At 33.7% G+C, this 27,456-nt stretch overlaps 1 protein-coding gene across 5 annotated transcripts in view; it reads right to left on the bottom strand.

Annotated features, from left to right (window-relative positions):
* GRM7 (glutamate metabotropic receptor 7) overlaps positions 1–27,456 on the bottom strand; it is an 827,189-nt gene that overhangs the window by 377,683 nt on the left and 422,050 nt on the right. For all 5 annotated transcript variants that reach the window (XM_011372553.1, XM_011372552.1, XM_023538035.1 and 2 more), the window contains 2 exons: positions 17,565–17,706; positions 10,311–10,465 (listed from right to left, as the gene is read on the bottom strand). In XM_011372553.1, coding sequence (XP_011370855.1) covers positions 10,311–10,465; positions 17,565–17,706 — 297 coding nt within the window. The remainder of the gene's footprint in view (positions 1–10,310; positions 10,466–17,564; positions 17,707–27,456) is intronic.

Consider the following 27,456-nt stretch of genomic DNA (forward strand, 5'->3'; position numbering starts at 1 on the left):
GTCATTTCACTTGAATCATTTGTCAAATGCCACCTTTTCAATAAAGCCTATCCTGACCACTCTGTTTAAAACTGCAACACCAACTCACCCCTATCACTGATTATTGCTCTTATCCTGCTTTACTTTTTCTTATTTTATAACAATTGCCAGGTGTGATGTCAGCAAAATGGCAGAATAGGTACCTCCAAACTCCTGTCCCTCCACAGAAATATCAAAAACAAACAGAATTTGTAAAAACTAGTTTCGTCAGAACTCTGGAAAATAATAAAAAATTGTACAGCAATCAAGTGAATGCTGAATCAAAAAAGAAAAAAAAAAGAGAGAGAGAGAGAACTTTAAAATAATAGAGGAAGTTTGTGGCATTTTTATTTGCTTTTTTCCCACTCACTGCCTGTCTCAATGGCAGTCTTGAAGACCTAAATACCTCAGCCTGCATTCCCAGGGTGAGACCCAAGTATTTGGTTCTGGGGAGAGAGCAGAGTAGACCTTATTAGAAAAGTACTGTTTCTCTATTTTTTACCTTTCTAGGGGCTACCTGAAGGATTATAACATCATACTTGTCTCTGTTTTGCCTAACTCAGAACTCATTTCCGGTAGGAAAGAGGTAAGCATTGTTCATAAACATTATAAAGTGAATGAAAAACCCATAGTAACTTGGAGCGAAAGGTTATGATTTAAAACATAATAAACAGTTTAAAGCCTGGGAAGAAAATCTGAAAAGAGAGTTTCTTTAGGAAATTAAGACATTCAAAAGTACCTAGAATACTGGGGAATTTAGAAAGCCACACCTATATCTAGGGCAAGATATATGTTCAGAAAAGACCTAAAGAGATGTTAAGCTCTCTTCTTTGGCTAATCTCTAGGCCCAGCATGAACAAAAAATGAAGGATAAGAAAGAAGTTTAAACACCCTGGTTAAGATTGAAGGAGTATCCTAGAGCAGAGCCAATCTACAAAGACAGAGAGTTAGGTATTAAATTAGGTCCCCGTTTTAACTTATATGTCCCCCAATACCTCAAATGTGACCTTATTTGGAAACAGAACCATTACAGATATAATTAGTTAAGATGAGGTTTAGAGTGAACCTTAATCCAAGATTACTAGTATCCTTACAGACAGAGAAAACCAGGACACAGAGATAGACAGGGAAGACACACATCATGTGAAGATGAAGGCAAGCTAAGGAACAAAAAAGATTCCCAGAAAATCATAAGAAAGTGCACAAGAAGCATGGAAGAGATTTTTTTTTCTCATATCTTTCAGAAGGATCAACCCTGGCAATATCTTGATCTTGGACTTCTAGCCTCCAGAACTGTGAAACAATAAATTTCTGTTGTTTAGCGACCCAATTTGTAGTACTTCATTATGGAAGCCCTAACAAACCAATTTATCATGAAAGATATTTTTATTTTTTTGTTTTAGCTCCTGGTGTTTAAGGAAATTTCTATCAAAACACTAGCTGAATAGAAGCTAATGGAGCAGTCACTTCAGTGACCACACATAACAAAGAATATAGTCTTTTCAAGTTTGAGGAAGTCCTAGAACAAACTGACAACCACAGCCTTCCACCACAACCTTCGACAATCAAGAACATCAAACCCTAGGAAGGGAGGAGAATTTAATTTCCAGAGTTACCACATTATAATGTTTAAATTTCCAGGATTCGACAGCAACAACAAATTACAGAGCATATAAAAAAATAAAAAAGAATAGCCCATTCAAAGAAAAAAAAATGACAGAAACCATCTCTTAGGAAGCCTAGACATTGGATTTATTAGAATAACACTCTAAATCATCAGTCTTAAACATGCTCAAAACGCTAAAGAGGAAATCATGGACAAAGAACTAAAGGAAACCAGTAAACTGATAAAAAAAAAATGAGAATATCAGTGAAGAGATAGAACCTATATAATTAAGCACATGCTAACATTTTATATTATTTATTTATTTATTTATTGTGCCTATTGATTATTATCTGTTTCCCTCTGCTAGAGAAAACTCTCCATGAGGATAAGGATTTTTGCTTTTTAGTTACCAGAGCCTGGGAGATAGTAGATAGTCAACATTTATTAATTGACCGACAATTAATGATTTTCTTCCACATTCAACAGCCCATTACCTATAGTTCTATGATACAAAGAAATATTTAGGATGATGTGACAACACAGAAAACAATTTGGGAGAGGGTAAAGGAAAGGGAGAGGTATATTTATGATGTGAAAGCTTCTGAATGTGATGACTCAGGGAGGAAAGTTGCTGGTGACATAGTTGGATGAATAGCCTGTAACTCTGAGCATACATTACATACACAATCAAATCTCAGCTGGGCAAAGATTACATAAAAGTCATGATTTATGTTAAGGAAAAGATCTATAACACTATAGGATGTTTTAATTCAGTGGGATCCCCAAGTGGTATTATCAGTGTCATATCTCTGATATATTAAGACACTTTAGCATTCTGCTTTTTATCTATCTATCTATCATTCTATCATCTATCTATCTATCTATCTATCTATCTATCTATCTATCTATCTATCTATCTATCTATCATTTCTAATTCCAACATGGTAGGGTATTTGTTTAAAATTTTAAATATCTCTCTCTCACAATTTTTTGCCAATCAATGAAACACAAGCTATACTGATTTCACAATTGTAAGAGTATTCCCTAGCTTACATTTTTCTTTCAAAGATAATTCTTGAATGAATATTTTCATGTAATTTATAATTCTTATAAAAAGGCTATTGAAATGGCTTCTTTTTATATTAAAATTTTAACAAAAGTAATATTACTCATGGTGATAAATATTTACAAATAGGGTGAAGGTAAAAATTTTTCTTGAAGCTATCTGAATTTTTATTTTATGGTAATATGACTTATCTTAGTCTACATTTGTTTTTGTTTTTTTTTTTTGTTTTTTTTTTTGAAAAAAACCACAGCATTATATATACAGCATATTTAAGGGTAAGGAACTCAAAGCTTTTTCTACTAAGATCAGGTAAGGCAAGGATATCTCCCCTCACCACTCCTTTTGAACATCAAAGTGGAAGTCCCTGTCTAATGCAATAAGACAAAAAAAAGTAAAAAAAAAGTTATATAAATTGTGGAGGAAGACATAAAATTGTCCCTGTTTACAGATGATATAATCATCTATATAGAAAATCCATAAGACCCAACCAAACACACACACACACACACACACACACACACACACACACACACACACAAAATCTCTTGGACCTAATAAGCTATTATAACAAGATTGCAATATGCAAAGTTAACGTGCAAAGGTAAATTTTTTTTTCTATAGAATAATAATGAACAAGTGGATTTGAAATTAAAAACACAGTAACATTTGTATTAGCACCCCAAAAATGAAATGCCTAGGGATGAACTAACAAAATATGTGCAAGATCTATATAAAGGAAACTGTAAAATGCTAACTAACTAATAAAATCAAAGAACTAAACAAATGGAAAGACAGCCAATGTTCATGTAGGAAGACAATATTGCCAAGATGTCAGCTCTCTCCAACTTGATCTATAGGTGCAATACAATCACAATAAAAATACCAGCAAGTTATTTTATAGATATTAACAAAGTGATTCCAAGGTTTATATGAAGAGGCAAAAGATCCAGAATAGCCAAACACTGACAGAGAAAAAGAAAGTCAGAGGACTGATGCCACCTGACTTTAAGACTTACCTTAAAGGTAAAATAATCAATACAATATGGTTTCTGAGAAATAATAGACAAATAGATCAATGGAACAGAATTGAGAGCCCAGAAATAGACCCCCATAAATAAAGTCAGTAGGCATAAATAATAATCGCTCTCAGAATGTTCCTTCTAGAAGGGACCTTAGGGGTAATATATTTGAAATCTTTCACCTGCAGTTGAGAAAAATAAATCCTAGAAAAAAGGAAAGCCCAAATAAAAGTATGCTGAAAACTTTATAATCAAATATAATTGGGATCCAAAATTAGTTAATCAAAAATTTCTATTTTAGTAATTAAAAATGTGTAACTATACTAAATGTTTTAATACAAAATACACACACACACACACACACACACACGCAGTCACTTATCAATCGTCTGATGTGGGATCAAGGTATTTTTTGTGACTATACATCACCCGATTGGCCCACTGTCATAATTTTGAACTACATAGAATTCACTTTTGTGGTCTTTAAAGTGAAATTAAAACTTAAAGGTAGTTATATAGTAATCTAAGTTTAGTATTTTTATAATGTTCATGAGTTCTCTCCAAATTTAGTATTGTCTTGCCTGAAACTAATAGTGACAAACTTTTACCAAATCTTTCCAAAGAATCCAAGTTCATTTTCTTTGAACTAGCATCTCATCTCTCTCTTTATTTTTCTCTCCACTCACTTCATTGGTTTACATAAAATTTAATTACATTAAGTAATTATGGTAATACCTATATATTACTGGAATAAATCAATTAGCATAAAAAATAGCTAGTTCTTGGTAGCAAAAAATTCAACTGATGGGACAATTAGAGACCAGACTATTAGCTGTGAGTGTTTAGTGTATTGGGGCATCCAACAGTATATCTTGCAAACATACCAAATATTGTCTTGTTGGTTTACATACTTGCTGGTTAGAAAATGATTGGTGGTCAGTTAAGTGAAAACAGTTAAAACAACATTAATCTTGTCAGACAAGAGACAGCATGGCTCAAAATCTGGGACTGAATACATATAAAGCAACTTCAAATTAATTGTCCTCAGATCTCCTTAGACATTTGGATTACAAATTTCTCTGTTTACATTTCTTACCACTTGGTCAAGGCCAATAATCTCAAATTTAAATATCACAAAATTAAAAATAAGATGGTGTTATTCTTCACACAGATATTCTCACCCTTCTGATTTATTTGCCTTCCCTTTCTCAGTCCATTCTATTAGTACAAGAAGTACAGTGTGAAAAGGAAGTTCTCACGGGAATGTCTAAGACAAACAGAGGCGGCCTTATCTGCACTTTCTACTTTCTAGGGAATCAGAGCTGAGGCTTTCCTTGTATGTTTGTAACATTTCAACAAATTGCCAAATTGAGCCATTGTACCAGTCCTGTACAGGAAGTCTCTTCAAAGTTGAAAAGAAAGGTAAGATGAACAAAGATGGCAAGAGGTACTTAAAATAGAAGAAAAGAAAAAGTGTACAAACCCATGTGTGAAATTTTTGGTGAGATCTGGAATTGGAGGGTTAAATGCATCTTTTTATTAAATAGCTTGAACAGCCACAGTTATAAACCATTTTAGGTGACTATTTCCCTATCTTGAGAAAACTTCAAATTTATACAAGTATGCAGTCCTTGCATATTCAGGTCTTATAGATATAATAGACGGAAAAGATAAATTTAGTTCTTTTAAAATTTGCCATATACTAGGTCCTCTAGTAAATGCCAAGGGTGTAAAAATAAAGATGGAAAATCACAGGGGATCCAAAAGCTGTAGGCACTGATTCAGATTCAGATTATAATTGTGACCACTGTATATGAACATGACAAGTATGATTGCTGTTTGCCATAAAGAGGATACATGGCACATTTTGGACTGGGGGAGCAATGAATTTAGTTTAGGAGGGTAGACTATCTCTGGGAAAAACAGAAACTATTTTAAAAAGATTAAAGATCTATTTTGAAGAAAAAAATTACTCTCAGATCAATAAGAAATAGAGAAATGGGAAACCTTGATGGATTTTAGGCAGTAAAAAGATCTGATATAAATATGTGCCAGGAATCTAGAACAAGCTAGAGCTAGTTACTTACATCTATACTCTCTCAATCTTTATTTTGACTTGCATGATATGTTGTTTTTCTGGTCTCTCTTCTTGTTCCCCCACTATTTACAAGTTGGTCTTTAAAGAAATGTGCTTTAGAGTGATTATCTTAATATTTCTTACTTATAACATTTTTTATCACCTGCCACCTCCACATTAAGATAGCAACTTCATGAGGGCAGGGGCTTGGTCTAGATTATCGCCCGCCATAACTGTTTAAGTCAGTGCCTAATACTCTACTAGAGCAGTGATCCCCAAAGTTTTTGGAACCAGGGACTTGTGCTCCTATAAGAATTTAATGCCTGATGATCTGAGGTGGAGCTGAAGCGGTGATGCTAACTCTAGGGAGTGGCTGCAAATACAGATGAAGCTTCGCTCACTTGCCTGCCACTCACCTCCTGCTGTGTGGCCTGGTTCCTAGCAGACTACAGACGGGTACTAGGGTACTAGTCCACGGCCTGAGGGTTAGGGACCTCTGTGGTAGAACTTATAAACATTTATGAAAGATTCAGTGAATATCATGACATTGAATATATAATCTTCTAATTTCTCTTATTAAACAAGGTTATAGGTCTCAAAGGTATATGCATCGCTTAGAAATAGTATTGTGGTTCAAGGCAATAGTTTCTTTCTTGGTGTTTTTTCCCATTCACCTAGCAAAACTTTGTGACGTGTTTAGAACATTCCAGATGATCAAAGAAGGCTAAAGTAGGATATATCTAAGTTGGAGCCAGAAATATTTTGATTCAGGTATTTATTAGCTTTGATCTTGCTGGCTTGAGAAAAATACAGCATTCATTTCAATCTTGAGTAAGAAAGCATGAAATAACCAACCGTTGCATGCTAGGTGCCAGAGCACTTTTTGTCTTTTCCTACACGTATGGCAGATTTAATTCAGGACTGAATCTGTTCTACAGACCCATTTGAAAATCATCACCAATAGCCAGAATTCACCCTTCATTAAACTAGCATCCTAACGTTAGTGATTACGACACAGACGAAAAAATATTGGTCCATGATCTTTACTGGCTATAATTAGAGTATGCCTAGGATAGCCTACATTCAGAGAAGCCATGCTCTTTGAAGGCATTTTTTGACTTAGGCATTTTTTGCTCTGTGGACTTGTTGAGGGCTGGAGAGGATGACTGAGAGTCCTAATTAATGGGGCAACAGAAGGACAGAATATGTCAGCGATTCCCGGGCTCATTAGACAATGTGGAGAAACTAAAAATCACAGAAGTGGTTTGGCTCTGGAGCTGGAGGAGTGCTGCCAAGTCCTGGAGAGATTCTGAGATCTCCCTTGAGTGCTAGGAAGCCAGCTTGGCCACAGCTGACCTTTACGGGCACAGTTCCGAGTATCGTCAAACTGAAAGGGGAAAAATGATACTCTTGGCTAGCAAACACAGAGCTGCTCCCCTCTTTTTTTAATAAATGAAGAATAAATACAGATAGAAGATAAAAGAAAATAAACACTACTCTCACAGAAGCAATGTACATGGCCTCAGGAAATTTATTGTTAATGATACATGCAGATACAGAAGAGACCAGCCCAAATTTCAGACGTTTGCTAAACACATTCAATATATGGATCTAAAGAAAAAAATGTTGATTATCGATTGGCTTTTTCCTATTTACATCTGAATGTATAGTATTATATAATACAAAGATATAGAGATATAGCAGTATTATAAGCATTTAGATGATATTCCACCCCAGTAGACTCCAATATGAAACATCTGCCAAAAGGGAAACAAATAAAATAAATAGGAGATGAACACTTACTTGCCCACATAGAATATGCTCCATTGATAGTTTTATTTGAGATATTTTATAGCTTTGTTCAGAAACCTTGGTGCAATAAAATGCATTCATTTTTTTGCTTCCTTAGGAGTGTGACACTGTAACTATATAGCTACAATCTTGATGTTCCATCTTCTATATTAGTCAATAAATCTTGGCTATACTTTGTAGCAATACAGAAGACAATGACTAGATAGAAGTCACAGCATTTCTAAACAGCCAAATGAAAATCCTCATTATTTTAGCAGTGTAGAGTTTTGAATGAAGTGTTGCCACTTCATCACATTCCAGTAATAACTTTTATTGACAACAACGCTTCTCTCCCATTTCATCGTTTACGACCACTTTTTTTTTTTTTTGGCAGATTCAAGATGTGGTTTTGTATCTGATTGAATAACTCTGTGTATTCCTATACATCCATGGAAAAAGTATTGTTAAAAGAATTTATTAAACTTTTGAAGTGTTTACTAATTTCCTGAAATATCTTGAAACTGGGGCTAGTAATTATAGAGTATGGGAATTTATGTCTATGTGGCGTCTATAGCTTAGGAAGAGAGGACCAGAGTAGAGATACTACAACGTGTTGTTTTACTTTGATTCTCACCTAACTCTTATATTTCAGTCCACAGAGTCACCTGAGTGAGCTTACTAACCTCCTTTGATATATCCCACGTATATTCCCAGATGCTGTTCAGACTTTCAGAATAAAGTATAAATGTCATAGTGCAGTTTACAAGACTCTTCATAATCCAGCTCTGGTGTACTTTTCAACCATGTTTTGTGCCAGGCCCTTTTGCGGTCTATGATTCCTCTCCATCCATCCACACATCCAACCACCTAAAAATCTCTTTGAGCATCTGCCATATCAAGATCTAGATGCTGAGGGTACAATGGTTCATAACAGATAAATTTCCTGATAGAGACAAGTAAAGAGGCATTATGATGGTAGTGGGTGTGTAGGGGGCATGTATATAGAGACAAATAAAGAGGCATTACGATGGTAGGAGGTGTGTAGGATGCTGTAGAAGCAATAGAAAAGGCTCTCATCCCAGACTTGGCTTGGGTACAATGGTCACAGATGGCTTCCAAGGAAAATTGATGTCTAAGTAGACACCCAAAGACAAATAGTATACTCTAGGAGAGCAAAGCATTTTCCTAAGTCCTGTAAATAAGAAATTTTTTAAAGAACCAGAGAATTTTAGGATGGCTATCATAAAGAACTATGTTACAGAATGAATTGTTTGCAATTACCCCAGTGTGCTCTGCTTCTTCACTCTGTTCCTGTCTACTGTGTTGGGAGCTTCTCCTGGGGCTTCTTCTCACATCGGACTGATGAGTTCCAAGTCATCCCTTCATGTTTCACCTCCTCTCAGGATCTTCCCCTACGGTGTCTCCTTTGTGCCCTGTGGTGTCTATTTTGTACTTCACTATGGTGTTTCACACGTTATATAGTCATTGGCTATTTTCTGACACTTTCACTCAGTTCTGTAAGTGCCGAGCGTAAGGATTACATCCTCATCTTGTTTTTCCAACCTAGCATAGAGCAAGCATACCATAGATACTCAAGCGTTTTGACTGAAAGGAGTGCAGATAGTTAAAAGATCTTTTATACTTGCAGCCCATCTACAAATGTATCAGTCTGGGTTGTAAGATAGGCAATCCTCTCTGGACATGTATTGAGGAATGAAATTAGTTCAAAGTCTCCCAATGAATACATAGGAGACTCATGGGATCTTTATCTCCCCAGATAACATAGAAAGACAACAGTGACAGAACCGCAACTAGGCTTGTTTAAAAAGGCCTATATAGACCGTGCAGCCATCTGGGGAGAATAATTAATTAGATTGGAGTGGAGGCAGAATAGAAAGAAATGCAAATATTTGATCCCTTTTTGAGTAAGAAGATAGAGTTCTTTTTAATGTGCAAAGCATGTTTTAGGAAATCTTTGGAGACCTGGCCTGTCAGAAAAGGAACACAAAGCAGGATACCAGCAGAGGAGTGCCTTTTCTTTGCAGTGTCTTCTTTTAGAAATAATGTTTCTTTTCAAATTAAAGGAGAATATAAATTGTAATCAGCAACTTTTGTTAGATCAGAAAGATGCCAATAAAGGCCTTCTCTTCCTTCTACCTCTCAAAGAATCTTTATAGCAGTAAGGAAGGCAATGCAAGAGAAAGAGGCAAACATTTAGAAATGCAAGAAAAAGAACAAGAGACCTAAGAAGGCAAGGTGTGTTGGTGCCTGAAAGCGCTGGTGTGCTATGTAATCCCAGGCTCAATGGGCTGGGAGAGACCCTAGAAAATAATGGGGAAAAGGGCCACTGTAGTCATCCTACTATGGAATTAATGGATACATTACAAAGGGACAATATTCTCTCAGAACTGCTGCTCATTTACGTACACTGTGTGATTATTTTACTTCTTATTAATAGTAATGCTCTCCTCTCAAAAAGCTCCTGTGGCATAATGGAAAAAAAAAGAATATATGCTAATTGTGATATTATTATGAAAATAACATTCCTCTTCAAAAGAGGAATATTAACTAAAAGAACAGACCAATACATGGCCTCATTTGTGTTTCATGGGTACAAGTTTAAAACTATCTGCATAAATGATGTCAAAATGCCAAACTCTCAAAGAGACACATGCTTTAAACACCCTACATTGCACCAACCAATCTCTTAGCATTAATCAACAAAACCCATACCTTCCACCGTTGCACGCTTGGGCTGAATGGTGATGGCTCCTTCTGCAATATCTTCATGCTGGTGCAGTGGATTTATTTTGGATCCCCAGCTGTCTGATCCCACCCAAAGAAAATGGCCTACTTGGTCAGCTCTTTTGGCTGCTGCAAGGATCTGCCTGTAGAAAGGAACATGAAAATATATATTATAATAAAGAGCAGCTGTTGAATGTATACAAAGGAGAAGGGAAGCAGGCCACTATTTCTCAAAAAGTAAATAATCAATGGCAAATACGTAAGCCAAAGGATTTATATGCTTAATATATAAAGAGATTTTGTAAACCAATAAGAAAAATTATCAAAGCAGCTTAAGGAAAATAGACAAAGAGTATTAAAAGTCAAAGTTAAAAAGAGAAACATAAGTAACCAATAGGCTGGTCATTCACATATATTGGAAAGGGGGAACATGAGAATTAGAACAAAATGTTAAATTCACTTCTTGTATTGGCCAAAAAATTTTTGCTTTGTTTTGTGTTGTGTTGTGAGTTTGGCTTGGGGCTGGAGAAATGAGCACTCTCATTCACTGCTAGTGGTATATGTCATTTATGGAAAGCAATATGTCAGTCTAACTGAAAGGCCATAAATTAATTACTCAAATGAACAGAACTCCATGTTAAGCTTGAAAAAATGTACAACACTTGTTTATAAATAAAAATATTATATAATTAATAAGGGCAACAATGTATTTAAATACTAAAATTTAAATACACAGTATTTGAATATCAATCATAATTTGTATGATTTACTTGTAGAATTTAACTTTCATATAAAAAGTATTTTGCCCTTGTTACTTATGATACAAAAGTATACTTCTCATTGTAAAAGAGCTAGTTTAATTGGAAAATGAAAGAAATAAAATAAAAAAGAGAACTAGTTACTTATGGAAAAGTTACTACATAATATTTTTGGAAGAACAGAGATGGATAAGAAGCAATTGCATTTGTAGAACAGAGGAAGCTACAACTAAAACAACACTGGTGGATAATATCACAGGAGAAGTGGTTTGTTTGCCTCTCGGGATTTGGAGGTACCAAGTACCACAGATGTACATGGCTAAATTCAGCATGATTGCTTGAAAGACTGTATATGGAATGGCAAAAACTCCAAATTTTCTTCTCCCATGCAGGATATGGAATGGTAATTTTCTAATGAAAATTTAAGGAATGGGTTCTGATATTGTGAAAATCCAAACAGCAGAAGATTGTGGGTAAGTGATGGTGCGTTAAATATGAGAATGGTAGGGGTGGGAGAAGTTAAAGTTACCATTATGTATTAAAATTGTAAGACCATCTAGTAAATTTACAGAATTCTGGAAACCAAGGGTGTGTTGCCCCAGAAAAATCTGAACCACCCCAGGAAAAAGGTTTTTAGATATTGACACAGAGAGATCCTTTAATGGCCAACTGGATGCCTGACCAGTCCACTGAGAGCCCTTTAAGTTGACATGTACATAGAACTTTTTAGTCTTACTCAAAAGGGAACTGCCAGAAAATATCTATAATTGTGGAAAATCTCCAATTAAAAAAAAAAAATCTAAGAGGGTAAAAGAAACCAGTGTGGAGCAGGGAAGAGAAAACATATCAAAAAGAACATCTACAACAACAAAAACAAAATAAATTTAAATGAGAATTATATCTATAATCAACAACAAGATAAGACTAATGACAAGAAAAGCTCTTAGCTGCTAAAAAATATTAACATTATGTTAGAAGAGATAAAGAAGAAAATGAAGAAAATGATCCAGAAAGCAAAACAACAATAAAAAGGTAGAACATAAACAGAAAAAAAAATAAGTGTCTTGAAGAATGAATTCAGGAAAATGTACATCCAACTAATTACATTTCCAGAATAAATGTGGATAGAAAACAGAGTGAAATGTTTCTAACAATATTTTTAATGAAGAAAAAAAACAAGAAATTTACAGTATGAGTTTCCAAATAAAAAAGGTTCACCCAACAAAATAATGAGGAAAAATCAAGCACATCACAAAATTTAAGATTTTTAGAAGTAATGAGAATATTCTAAAAGCTTTTAAGAGAAAATCAGGATACATGCAGAAGAATAAGAAGCAGAGAAACAAAAAAGATGATGAATGATGGAGCAATGTCTCCCAAATTCTGAAGAAAAAAAATATTTTATAATCTAGAATTCTAATATTGAACACACAAAGAATTTCAATGCAAATAGAATTAGCATATATTCTCAGAGAGTCTTACAGATTTTGCCATCCAAAATTAGGGCCTCAGGCTCCCTGCAAGTTACTAGTCCTCTAACTTATTAGTCACCATAGCTGTTTGCTGTAAATCATTTCTGTGCCAGGCATGATGTATTTAAAAGTAAATATGAGTCCAGACCTTAAATTCTCAACTACTAATTAAATGTGGAGGCAGAAAAGGAACATTTTTAGGCACAAAAGGCAAAAATGTTTTGCTTTAATTTACTGTTTATTAGAAAGTTATTGGAGGATGGTTCCAGCAAAATGAGGAAGTAAACCATGAATAAAAATGAAAGAGAGACAGAAAAAAAAAATTATTAATATAGTAGAGACTAGTCTAGGATAAACCAGAAACATGGGGATTTCAGGAAGGTGGTGTCTAAGAAAAATGATGAAACTCACAGATCGCTTTATATATGAACTATGATATAAACATTAATTTTTATTAAATGAAATTCTGGTAGAATAATGTTAGGAGAATAAGAGAGGTCTATGTGGGCCAAATTCTACTTAACATAAAAAATTAAAAGATAATATTTAAAATTAATAATTCAAAGAATACAGTATAGGTACATTATGCAAATAAGACCTAAAGAAATAGCTTAAAGAATTAAAACAGCTGTTCAAAGAAGACAGAACTAAAGAGTATGGAGGAATGGAGCAGGAGACCACTGTTTTGTATCAAAAGTATTTTACTCATATTTTGTTTTTTAAATTTATACATTTATTACTTTCATAAAAATAAAACATAATCAATTATTTATACTCTTGACCTAAAGGTACCACTTCTACTAATCTATCCAAAGGAAATGATCAAAAATGCTGTCGAAATTGTATGTTCATTACTAGAGACAACATGAATACAGAGCGATAGGGAACTGGTTAAAGAAATGACAGTACATCCAAAGGATGAATGGAGAGCATTTAAAAATACACTGGAGAGTAATTAAAAATACACTTAGTGTGGTTTCCACAAGATATTGTTAAAAAAGAAAAGTCAAATTTAAAAAATGCAAAAGGTTATTCAATTCTTATATAATGAAAGCTGGACAAAAATTACCTGTATTTTCATATAGATGCAGGTAAAAATGAAGGATCATATGAGAAAACAGAAAAATATGGGTACCAGAGACAGGGGTGGAGTGATGGAAGAAATGGAATTTTTTTTAGTTAAATAAAGTGAATGATTATCTGTCTGTCTATCTGTCTGTCTATCTATCTATCTATCTATCTATCTATCTATCATCTATCAGAAAAAATATGGACACAATTTGTTGTTAACAATAACAATATAACGAGTTGGTGCCAATGAGTTTTAAAGAGAATGAAAATGCTGGGGAAAAACCAGGTAAGACAAATAAAGAAAGATGAAATTGACATAAATACAAAAAGTAGATGCTCGCCTTAATAAATTTATATAAAAATGCGGGTTTATGTTTTAAGATAAATATGATTAGATCATTTAAAAATACCTGTGGTACAAAAAGTGATATATAAAATTTAATGTGATCCCAATTCTGTTGGGGGAAAACTGATGTATGTTTAGAAAACTTTATTAGAAACACTAACCTAGTATTTTATCAGTGGTTAATCTCTGAGTGTTGGAATTGCAAGTTTTATAGATTTAAAATTATAGTTTATGATTATTTTCTCTAACCTTCAAGTTTTCTAGATAACCAGGGTGCCAAGTAAACATAAGAATTCCTTTAATTAAAGAGCAACAGCAAAAACTTGCCCACATTTTCCAATGAATTTAAAATAGCCATGTGTTACTTCTAAAGTCAGAATAAAATGTTCCAGAAAAAGAATCCACCCTTGTCTAAAACCCAAATTATCTGTATCCATGACTGATTTAGCACCTATCTTAGCTTCAAAATCGAGATGTTAATGTCTTCTTACTGCTATTCTCTGACAAGTATTTGAAGTTAATGTACTAAGAAATCTCAAAAACTTCCATCTATACTAAATCTTCTGAAAACAGAAATAACATAACATTGTAGGTCATTAGTACTCTTCAGACATCTGTGTGTTTAAGACCATGTTTGGGAAGAAGCATATATATGCACTTGACTTTTACTACTGTGCTGAAAACTATTACTGCTATCACTACTATGAAATAAAGTATGTAATATTCAACACATAAACAAGTCCCAACACAAAAAGAGTTAGCACAGCTATTGAAAAGATTATATACATTTTTATACCCCAAATTAAAATCTCACACTATCTGCAAATCAAGTGTATTAAAACTAACTAATCACCATAGCTATCTACAGTAAAATCTTTATGTACTGTGTGCAGTGTATTTAAAAATACACATGAAGCCACATCTTATCAATGTGTCACATATTTTAAAAATGTGTAAAATAGGTATGAAAAGATTTATGAGATGATTAAGAAAGGCATCAGTAGAGGTGAAAAAAACTGGAGCAAAAAGACAAGGGTAATATTATGAAAATAAATTTTTAAAAAATAACTAAATCATAAAGTGTGGGGAGAAAATGCCCTAGGAAGAACAGAATCAGCTTTTGTAAGGAGAGAAATAATACCTTTAAGGGATGATCAGAAAGAGCTTCACAGAGAAGGACATGTTTGAAATAGACCTTGAAGAGCAGACACATTTTCAGCAGATAGAGAAGGGAAAAGAGACATCATGCGCAGAGGCCATGATAGTGGAGCAATTAGGACATGTTGGAATACCAGAATCATGCATTTGGGGTGGAAAATTTGGTGAATGGAGGTGAGATTTAAATGTTGAAATAGGACCACATTTAAGGCATTGTAAGGTTCAGAGAAGCAAGTTTGTATTTAAATTATTAAATAGTGGGCATTTGACTAGGCATTTTATTCATTCATTGAATGCTATTTATTGAGCATCTATTATGTATTGAGCACTGTGATAGGGACTCAGAATACAAAAGAAGTCAAAGGAGACATCATCTCTGCCCTAATGATGCTTATATATTAGTGAAGAATATGAACACTACTTAAATAATCAAATGATGTAAAATAATATCAGTGACATAAAATATGAAGAACTTGACAAAGCTGCATTGTTCAGAGAACTCTTCTCTTAGCAACAGTAGAGATGGCATTAAAGTAATAAAGTGTGCTCGGGGGCGGGGGAGGGGCGTGGAATGTTTCAGGCAGGTGAAAGATAACATACAGAGACCTGGGAAGGAGGAAACACAAATGACCCTGGTGCCTGCAGTGCATAAAACATGAAGGAGCATGGAGTGAAATAAGACTAGAAGTAGGACAAAGCTGGATCACCATAAGAAGAGCTCAAAATTCTTTTTATTGTATTAATGGGATAACTGAGGCTTCAAGAAGGTGAGAAGCAGGAAGCAGGAAGGGGTTGGGAGCCTGACGATGATGAGACAGTGCTCATTTAAGTAGCATAAAAACTTCAGGTATCCCAACTTCAAGTTTAACATTCTTTTTATTTAACAGTCTTGCCACCATGATCAGAACTTAATATCGGCAAGATGGATGGATTCAGAAGCAGTATCTAGGATACACATGGTAGGAAGAGACACAGGCCTGGGAGGCTGGTCAGGATGGCAATGCAATAATCCAAACAGAATGTAATAATGGCTTGGGCTCTTAAACTTTACCCTTCATAAAAGACATTTACCTTCAAATTACATGACATATTATTTTAAACAATAAGACAAATAAAGATTTAATAAAAACTGACACAACTCTTTCACATCAGTGGAAATGTAACCTGGCAAAACTTTTTTGTAAGACTACACACACACACACACACACACACACACACATATTTTAAGATGGGATATGTTTTTGTCCTGTAAACTTCTTTTCTAAGAAGTTATACTATAAATACTTATAAGATTAACATAAAATAGTATATTTGTAAATTATTATATATTTGTGTTATATTTGTATTATATACTCATATGTTATATGTTAATATCATTTGTGTATATATTTATATTTATGCACACAAATTTGTAAAAAAATTTATTACAGCATTATTTATAATTGCAAAAATTTGTAATCAAACTTAAATGTCAATTAATAAGGAAGTAGATAAATTATAATACAGATATAAAATGAAATTTTGCATAGCTATTAAAAAGAATGAATGGATCTACAGGTACTGACATTCAGGGACCTCCATGATAAAATGGTACGTAATAGCTAGCAGAGAGCAGAATAAGCTGTACACACAACATGTGACCATTTGTGTTAAAATAATAGACTGAATCTAGAAATAGATAAGAAACTGGTAATTAGAAGTTGCATCTGGAGAGAACTTGTTAGCCAAAGAAAAAAATGGATGGAACTTTTTTACCTAGATCTTTTGTATAGTTTTCAAGGTTTTAATCAAATATAATCCTATTTATTCTAAAATAAATAAGTAAAGATTCTGAACCAGAGTGGTATTGGTCAGAAAAGAAAGCATGGGATATTTTTGTTCTAGAAACATTTTAAAGGTTAGCTTTACATGACTTGGCCAAGAATGCAACACATGAGGAAAAAGGGAAAGTCAAGATTACAATCAAATTTTTACTCCAAGGTGTTATCAAGGTAAAGAAAGAGAGAGGAAAAAGTAGGTTAGAGAATGTTAAGGTTTGACAAGCATGGTTTTGAACATATTGAGTCTAAAGCAGGAGCAATAAGCTAGAATTATGACATTTTTCTTTTACATTAAGAATCATTCTTTAGATAAAAGTCTGTTACATTTGGATATATTTTTAATAAAAGAAACTAAAAGGTCTAGTGGTTTTCTCTTTTTATAAGTAATTGAATACATTACTTTGTTAATAGGTGGAAAATACATGACAGCAACACACTGCTGCTTCCATGGTTCACTGTAATTACATGTGGGGTAGAAAGTATGTTCAGACTTAGCTAATATGTGATTACAGATGTGATTCTTTGCTATCTTTTCTCCTTTCTCTGCAAGTAGCCTGATCTTTCTGTCTCCTAAAGTTGCAACATGCATATTAATGAATTTCACCACATGTCCTTACTTTATATCTTCATCGTTGGCAAAAATCACAACGGCTCTGGAGTTAGGGGTGTCCAGGAGCTGTTTGATAATTCTATCAAAGTCAATCGTCCTGTCTTTGCGCTCTTGGGGGATTCTCACAGACTGAGCAATGCAGATCCCGCCTGTTTAAGAAAAGAAAAGCAGGGTGTCAATGAAGTTTCTGCAAAGATACCAAAGGAACCAGGGAAAGTAACTGGGGAGGAGGGGATTTTGAATTCTGAGTACGCAGCACTTCCTTGGTGATGTTGCTGAATGAAGAAGGCTTAAGACATGCTGAGTCCTGAGCTCTTGTTCATAGTTGGTGCACCTTCCATGGTATTGCAGTCTCATTCTCTTTGCAATGCACTTGTAAATGGCTAATTATGCCCAGGGATACCAATGATATTGATTCTTAGGAGGTAGGTTTAGGTAGACAAAGTGAGTGGGAGGTTTTTAAGATGTAGTGCAATACGCTACAATAAAGCAACAATAAATAATAATAATAATAATAATAATAATAATGATAAAAACAGATAAAGCTTATTATATTTATCTCTGTGATTTTTATAGTTTTGCATTCCCAGGATTTTCTTTCTTTTCTTTTCATAACTATCCCAACTTTTAAAGTTTGGAGTCAATGAAATAAATTTAAAGATAAAACAATGACAATACCACCAATAACAACTATTATAAATCGTAAGAACACATTTTTATTGACCATTTACCATGTATCCAAGCCATAATTGTTTTCTGTATATTATTTCATTTTTAAAATCTTATAAAATCATTACTATTCTCCATTTTTATGATGGAAGAGAAGAGGATTGAGTAGAAAAATAGATTGATTTACTCCAGACATCTCAGAGCTATTATGATATTGACATTATGAATTTCAAGACAGAGAAATATGCAACAGTTTACTAAGCAACTGACACACTCTCATAGCTCCACCTCTTGCTTAATAATAGCTCCTGAAGCTAGCATTCTAAATCACCCATGGTTGAAAAGGAAGTATCAAGGGAAATTTAAAAAATATTTCTAACTAAATAAAAATGACAGTGAAATACATTAAAATATGCATAGATAATAGCTAAAATGTTGTTTATAGGGAAATACATATCATTAAATGCTTATATTAGAAGAAAAGAAATCCAAAATCAGCAATTTAAGCTTCTTAAGAGAAAGAGAATACTATAAACAAGTTTATGCTAATAAATTCAACAACATAAATAAAATGGATGAATTTCTTGAAAGACACAAACACCAAAACTGAATAAAGAATAGATAGCCTAAATAGTCCTGTATATATAGTAAAAATACCAAATTTACAGTTAAAAATCTTTCATAAATGAAATATCCAAGCTCAGATGTTTTCACTAATGAATTCTACCAAACAAGTAATGAAGACGTAAAATATAATCTCCATAATCTCTTCCAGAAAATAGAGGCAAGAAAATAACTTATTTCATAAAGTCAGTATAACCCTAATACCTAAATCAAAGATATTACAAAAAAATGAAAAATAAAGACAAATAGCATTTATGACCATACTTGAAAAAAATCTTTACAAAAAATATTACCAAAACAAATCCAGCAACACATAAAAAAAGATAATACATTTTATCCAAGGAATACAAAGAATGCAAGGATGATTCATTATTTTATCCAAGGAGTGCAAGGCTGATTCATTATTTGAAAATTAATCATAAAGTACATATTATAAGACTAAATCAGAAAACTCACATGATTATCTTCAATAGATGCAGAAAAAGCACTTAACAAAATTCAATATATATTCATAATGAAAACTGTAAGCTTAGATTAGAGAGAACATCCTTAGCCTAATAATAAGCATCTACAAAAAGCCTACAAGCATCATACTTAATAGTAAGACACCAAAAGGAAATATTGTCCTATTTTTTTTTTACCACTCCTATTCAACATTGTACTGGACATATTCGTCAGAGGAATGAGGAAAGAAAAAGAAATGAAAGGCATACAGCCTGGAAAGAAAAAAATAAAAGTGTCCCTATTTGCAAATGACAGTGCTGTCTATATAGATGTACTCCACCAAACAAAACAAAACAAAATAAAACAAACAAAAAAAAGCCCCAAACCACCCCAAATCTCCTAAAACTTAAAAGTGAGTTAAGTAAGTTTGTGGGATATAAATTCAAAATACAAAAGTCAATCATATACCTGTATGTCAGCAATGAATAATCAGAATTTTAAACTGAAAACAATGTCATTAACAATATTGCCAAAAATGTGGTGCTTCCGTACAAATCTAACAAACTATGTATAGAACCTATATGCTGAAAACTATAAAACGTGGGTAAAATTTAAAAGATTTAAATAAATTCTCCCCAATTTTATCGATAGATTCAATGCAATTGCAATCAAAATCTCAACACGCTTTTTTTTTTAAAAAAAAAGTATCAACAGCTAATTCAAACATTTATACAGAAAGACAAAGGAACTAGAATGAAAACAAACAAACAAACAAACAAAAAACCTCTGATAAAGAACAAACTAGAACTCACACTACTCAAGTTCAAGACTTACTATGTAGTCAAGACATAAAATAGATAGGTGCTTAGATCAATGGAACAGAAAAGAGGTTCAGAAATTGACTGATACAAATGTAGTCAACTAATTGTTGGCAAAGATACTAAGGCAATCAATGGAGAAAGGATAGTCTTTTCAACAAATAATGCTGAAACAATTGGATATCTATATGCAGAAACAATGAATCTTAACATATACCTCATACTGTATACAAAAATTAACTCCAAATTAATGATAAACTTAAGTATAAAATGTGAAATTAGACAACATTTAGAAGAAAATTAGTAATCTGTATAACTTTAGGTTTGAATATGAGTTTGTGATATAACAACAAAATCACAATTCATAAATAAAAAAATGATAAATCAGATTTTATAAAAATTCAAAACTTCTATTCTATGAAAGATAGTATTAAGAAAATGAAAGCCAGAGACTGGGAAAAATCTTTTAGCTAACGAAGAACTTGTATATATAGAAACACTTAAAATCAGCAACAAAAAGTAAACATTAAAATGGGCAAAACATCAAAACAGACATTTATAAAAATGATATAGAGATGGCGAATAAGCACATGAAAAGATGATTAACATCAGTCATTGGGGAAATGCTCATTAAAATCACAATGATATACCACTACATGCCTATTAAAAGAGCTTTTTAAAAAAGCTAACAATACCAAATGCTGGAGGAGATGCAGAGCAATAGGAATGTTTGCTCATGGCTCATGGGAATGTACGATGGTCCAGCCACTATGGAAAACACTTTAGCATTCCCAAAATATTAAATATAGAATTAAAATATCAAGAGGGTGTCCCAATCCTAGATTTTTATCCATGTGAATTGAAAACTTATGTTCACAAAAAATGTATGCATAAATGTTTATAGCAACTTTATTCACAATTGCTAAAACTGGAAACAGCGAAGACATCTGTCAACAGGTGAGTGGGTAAACAAACTGTGGTATATCCACACAATACTCCTCAGCAACAAAGAGCAACTGCTGATTCGTGAAAGAGTGTGAATGTTCATGGAAGAACATGAATAACTCTTAAATAGATTTTTTAAGTGAAAGAAGCCAAACCCAAAAGACTATGTGTTGCAGAATTCTATTCATATGACATTTTAGAAAAAGCAAAACCGTAGATGTAAAAAATAGATCTATGGATGCTAGGAGTTGAGAGGGAAAGGAGTCATTGACTGAAAGGGACTGCACAAGGGAATTTGGGGGTGATGGAAGTGTTCTGGTTGGTACTGTGCTGTCAATACACGATTCCATACACTTGTCAAATCTTAAGAACAACATACCATAAAAATTCAACTTTACTGCCTGCAAATTTTAAAAAATCAAGCAGAATATCAAGGGATTCTAGAATGGAATGTACACTGTGCCAAATGAAATCTAACTGTATTAGAAATGTATGAGGAAATTTCACTGAAGGAGATGAGTAGAAAAAAAGTTGACCTAAATAACTTTGAAACAGCATTTGACTAGAAATTCAAAGGCTAAAGACATAAAACGGTATTCTTATTTTTAAATTTTTTACAAGGATATGAGTTAGAAATCATGGAACTGTTTTCCATACTGGAGTTGAACAAAACAGTAAGTAAGCTGTAGCAAATAGGAGCCAGGTTTCTCACTGTTAGAGAAATAATTTATACATAAGCAAAAGTGTAAAGCTAGCATGAACCATGTGGTGCTAGACAGAGTCAGAAGAACCAGTGAAAACTCATGAGAGAGAGAGAGAGAGAGAGAGAGAGATGGAGAGAGAGAGAGAGAGATGGAGAGAGAGAGAGAGAGAGAGAGATGGAGAGAGAGAGAGAGAGATGTTTGCATACGCAGATTGGTATATATATGTATACTTCCTAACACTATCCACTGATAGAGCCTGGAAGCAATGATACCCCATAGCAACCAATACACCTAGTGCCCAGATGTTGCTTTTGAAATAGCATGTTTCAACAAAAAGAACCAGGTTTCTGTGGAGAAATGGCTGACTCTAAGGCTGGGGTAGGGCACATACAAGATGAGCCTGAAGTGTCAGGAAGAAGTATACAAAGGAAAAAAAAAAAATATGGAGCATGCCAAAAGGGCACAGAAGCCACCTGAAAGAGCATACAGCAAACAAAGCTAGAACAATATGAACAACAAATTAAATAATTATGGTACTAAGTGATTATCCAAATACAACACACACTTAAGAACCATATTTTTACAAATAAGTGACTAAATAAATAAGGAATGAAATTTCCTTAAAGAACAATTCTAAATAACCATAGAAGGAATGAGAGAAATAGAATATTACCATTAGAACACTATAGTAATAACTGCTGCATGTAAGATCCACTGATGAATGCTAAAATTAGTGTGGGAAACTATAAGGAAAACACTGAACATTTATATAGCTTAAAAGCATCTCCCACCAGATATTTACTACTTATTCTCATGGTTTTAACAAGTGCCTACAACATCTTTGATACTCTTTTTTCTCAAGAGCTGGAGATTAATTCCCCTATCCTATGTGTAGGCTGGACTTAGTGACTTGCTTCTCAAGAATATATATATTTTTAAAGAGTAACTTAATAATGGAGAATCTAGCAGACAGTACTTTACTGGATCACTAAGTTAACATCACTACTGGGAAGTCATGCTGATTGCATGAGCCCCTTAGTATGATGTGATGATAAGGGCACCTCATTTGTGTCTTATTCTTCCCCCAAATCCATAACCTTCATTTAACATGAGAAAATATCAGAAAAATCCAAATTGAGAAACATTCTACAAAATATCTCACTTGTGCTCCTCAAAACGGTCAAGGCCATGAAATAAGATAAAAGAGTGAGAAACTGAAAACTGAATTAGATGCTAGAACAGAAAAGGGATGTTCGCATAAAAACTGGTGAAATCTGAATAAATTCTGTAGTTAATAGTATTTTTCCATTAATTTCTCATTTGATAAATGTACACTGGTAATTTAAGGTATTAACATTTAGGGTAACTGGAAGAGGAGTATATGAGAATTCTATCTTTGCAACTTTTTTGTGAATGTAAATTATTTAAAAATACAAATTTACAATTATGTCTACATATAGATGTATACATCTATCTACCAACCTATCTACCTACCTGTCTAGGTTTTACCTCTAATGGATACTTATTCAGTAAGTAGTAGAGCAAGCCTAGGAATCTAAATTTTTGATATGAGCTTTAGGTCATTTCTTATCATGCATTAGTTCACCTGCAGGACTTGTTAAAATACCTATTTCGGGCCCCACCCCTAGACATTTTCATTCAATGGGTTTGGGTAAAGCTTCTAAATTTGCATTTCTAACAAGTTCTCAGGTGATACTAAAGCTGTGGTTTGGAGAACCAGGTCCTGAGACCACTGCTCTAGGACACTGTTGCAGGTGTCCAGGGGAGCAGATTTTGAGAAACATTTTCCTTGGCTCTCCAAACTGGTCGTAGCCAGCTCAGGTAAAACGAGGATTCACATTTGCATATTCTAGCCAAACTTTCTTAGGAAACTTTTTAGGATGCATCATTATGCTTTATTATAAGGTTTATGATGATGCAGTTAGAGAGAAAGAGAGAGAGAACAACAGGAAAAATACCCCTGAGTAATGGCTACTACTGTCTCAGTTTGGGAAACATCACAGAATACGGAAAGATGAAACCATCTGCAAACTGTCCTGGGCCTGCTAGGGAGAAGAAATGGTTATTTTACCTTTTGGGCAGAAGAAGAGGAATAATTCTGGATAGAAACTCAACTTGCCATCAGGATTCAGTTACAGCTGAGTAGTGAAAAGAATTAGAGCAACTACATTTGGTGATGGAGGGGCAGTCTGCACTAGCAGGTTTAGGGCTCACCCAGCATGCACTTGGGGAACCGATGCATGGAGTTTTGTGATTGCTGAATTGAGAAGCTCATCCCCTATTATAAATAACTGCCCACAGGTGAGTGAAATCAAACAACTCAATAGAAGAGAGAAATTGGCTATTAACATAGTAATGGGAATGAACATGTTCATAAAACTAAAATGTAAAAAAGACAGAAGATTGGAAAACAAAGGATGAGAAATAAATATGCTGTTTTGATCTTTTGCTCTTGGAAAGCTTAAGTGGTACCTGCTGGAAAGATAAGTCACTTTGTTTCCTTCAGATCCAAAAGTGCACGCAGCAGGTTTAAACATGTATGTATGTATGTTGTACACAGATGACTTCAACTCAAGCATCTGATTCACACCAAGCATTTCATAAAAGAAATGCATCCTTTTGAGAAGATAATACAGGTCTTGTTTTTCCTCCAGCATGGAATGGAGTAATCCATACACAAGCACACATGACATCTGGTGTACAGATAGATAATGGTGGTAACTCAGCACACTACATTCTCCTCTGACATGGAAACATATTTTCATCCCAGGCTGCTGTCCTATTGAATGAAAACTTTCTCTTGATGGTTTGTGTTCCAGCTTAGTCTCTCACAATGGATTCAGTTTGCCTCCTGTTACATCTCTGATGTTACTTAGTCACCACAATATATGCATAATCTATACTGAGAAAATATCAGTTCAACATCAAGAGCTTAAGAATATAACTTTTGAGGGGCATTTCATTTGCATATAAAAAATAAATGGAGTTTGGATGAGCTGGATAGCATTGCAATTGCCAAATTAATTCACACTTCTGTGGGGAGCAAAGATGTAGAAAAAATTGAACAGTATGATCATAAATGTTGCAAATGAAGAGGCATGTTACAGACAGGATAACTTCATTTATGACATGTCAGCTTTGACTAAGAAAGCCCACTGTCAGTGGCTTGAGCTGATACAAGACACTGAGGTAATGAAAAGAATTTCTGAGTCCAAGAAATCAATTTGCTCCTCAATTTGGAGCTGCAAACTGGTCAGCTTTCTGCCTGCCTGTGGTAGGTAGCAATCTGTAACAGCAAGAAGAACCTCGGGAGCCAGACCACAGATTGTTTCTTCTTAAAATACTTTTCTCTCTCAAATGATTATGGATTCTTTTCCATGTAATAAGCAGAAGCAATAGGAAACCATTTAAAGTTTACAACTCAATTCTCTCAGAGCTTATACACGATGCAATTCTCTTGATGATTTGGTCTATTATTTAGATAAGTCAATTCAGTTTAGCAAACATTTATTGAGACTCTATTATGTGAACTGCTCTCTAGAATATTTTTTTTACAGAATAATATATAAAAGCAGTAGAAGGAGCTTTAGAAATAAACTCATTCAATTCTCCATTATGAATGAGGGAACTGAGGCCCAAAAAGTTTAACAGTGATGATACTAATAGCACTAGAATTGGCAATCACTGAGTTCTATGTGTTAGATACCATTCTAAGTGCTTTATATCATTGACATATTCAGTAGTCATAAAACTCTCTGACACTATGACCTAGGTTTGCAAACATTCACATTGGACAAGAGGGGAGAAGGCATTCTGAAGTAACTCATCCCAAATCACAAATTTAATGACAAAGGAGTACTAAGATTTTTATTTTTCTATTCTTCATGCTAAATGATAAGACAGCACTCCTGCCTTTATAAACTTTACAAATTGAGATGAGCGTAGGACAAATGCTGTACAAACAAATAACGATGGATTTAACACATCTTGTTAGAGGAATCATCAAAGGCTTTATGAAAGAAATTCAGTCTCTAATGGGTCATTTCACATCTGTGGAGGGTGCTAGTGGAAGGATACTTAATGGAGAGAAGAGATTAGTCAAACTGGAAAGGTCATTTTCAATAAGATTGTCCAATCCTTTAAACCCCCTTCTTTCTTTGATGATATATTCTGGTTTTGCTAAGAGTGGTAAGTATCAAGACCCAATCAATAGCCTATCACTGATCACAGTCAAAGGAGTTAATTCTGTACTATACATAGAGAATCCTAAAGATTTCACTGAAAAACTGTTAGAACTGATTAATGAGTTCAGTAAAGTAGCAGGATACAAAATTAATATTTAGAAGCCAATTGTATTTTTATACACCAATGATTAACTTTCAGAAAGAGATATTAAGAAAACAATCCCATTTACAATTGCATCAAAAACAATAAAGTTCCTAGGAATTAAATTCACCAAGGAGGTAAAAGACCTATTCTCGGAAAATTTTGTCATTTAAAAAAGAAATAGAAAACGATACAAATAAATGGAAGCATATACTATATTCATGGATAGAAAGAATCAACCCATACTACCCAAAGCAATATATAGATTAAATGCAATCACTATCAAAATACCAATGGCATTTTTCAGAGAGCTAGAACAAATAATCCTATAACTTATATGGAACCATAATAGACCCCAAAAAGCCATGCAATCTTGAGAGAGAAGAAAAAATTGGAAGTATTACACTACCTGATATCAAACTATACTACAAGGCTACAGTAATCAAAACACCATGGTACTGACATAAAAACAAATACATTGATCAATGGAACAGAATAGAGAGCCCAGAAATAAATCCACACCTATACGCTTATTTAATATATGGCAAAGGAGGCAAGAATATACAATGGGGTAAAGACAGTCTCTTCAATAAATGGTGTCGAGGAAATTGGACAAATACATGCAAAAAAATGAAACTGGACCACCTTCTTACACCATATACAAGAATAGACTTAAAATGAATTAAACACTTAAATGTAAAACCTGAAACCATAAGACTTCTAGAAGAAAACATAGAAAGTAATCTCTTTGACTTTGCTACTAGTAATTTCTTTTTGGACATATCTCCTCAGGCAAGGGGAATAAAAGAAAAAATGAACAAATGGGACTACGTCAAACTAAAAAGTTTTTGCGCAGTAAAAGAAACCATCAACAAAGCCAAAAGACAACCTACTGAATGGGAGAAGATATTTGCTTATGATACATCTGGTAAGGGGTTAATATCTAAAATATATAAAGAACTCATACAACTCAACAACAAAAAACAAACAATCCAATTTAAAAAATGGCAAGAACACCTGAATAGAGATTTCTCCAAAGAGGACATACAGATGGCCAATAGACATATTAAAAGATGCTCAAGATCACTAATTATCAGAGAAATATAAGTTAAAATGAGCTATCAGCTCACAGCAATCAGAATGGCTATCAACAATAAATCAAAGAAAAACAAATGTTGGCAAGGATATGAAAAAGGAACCCTTATACATTGTTGGCAGGATTGCAAATTGGTACAGCCGCTATGGAAAACAGTCTGGAGGTTGCTCAAAAAATTAAAAATGGATATATCTTTTGACTCAGCAATTGTACATCTGGGTATTTATCCAAAGAAAACCAAAGCAATAATTT

This window comes from Pteropus vampyrus, unplaced genomic scaffold (assembly GCF_000151845.1).
Source record: "Pteropus vampyrus isolate Shadow unplaced genomic scaffold, Pvam_2.0 Scaffold210, whole genome shotgun sequence".
Classification (NCBI taxonomy): Eukaryota; Metazoa; Chordata; class Mammalia; order Chiroptera; family Pteropodidae; genus Pteropus; species Pteropus vampyrus.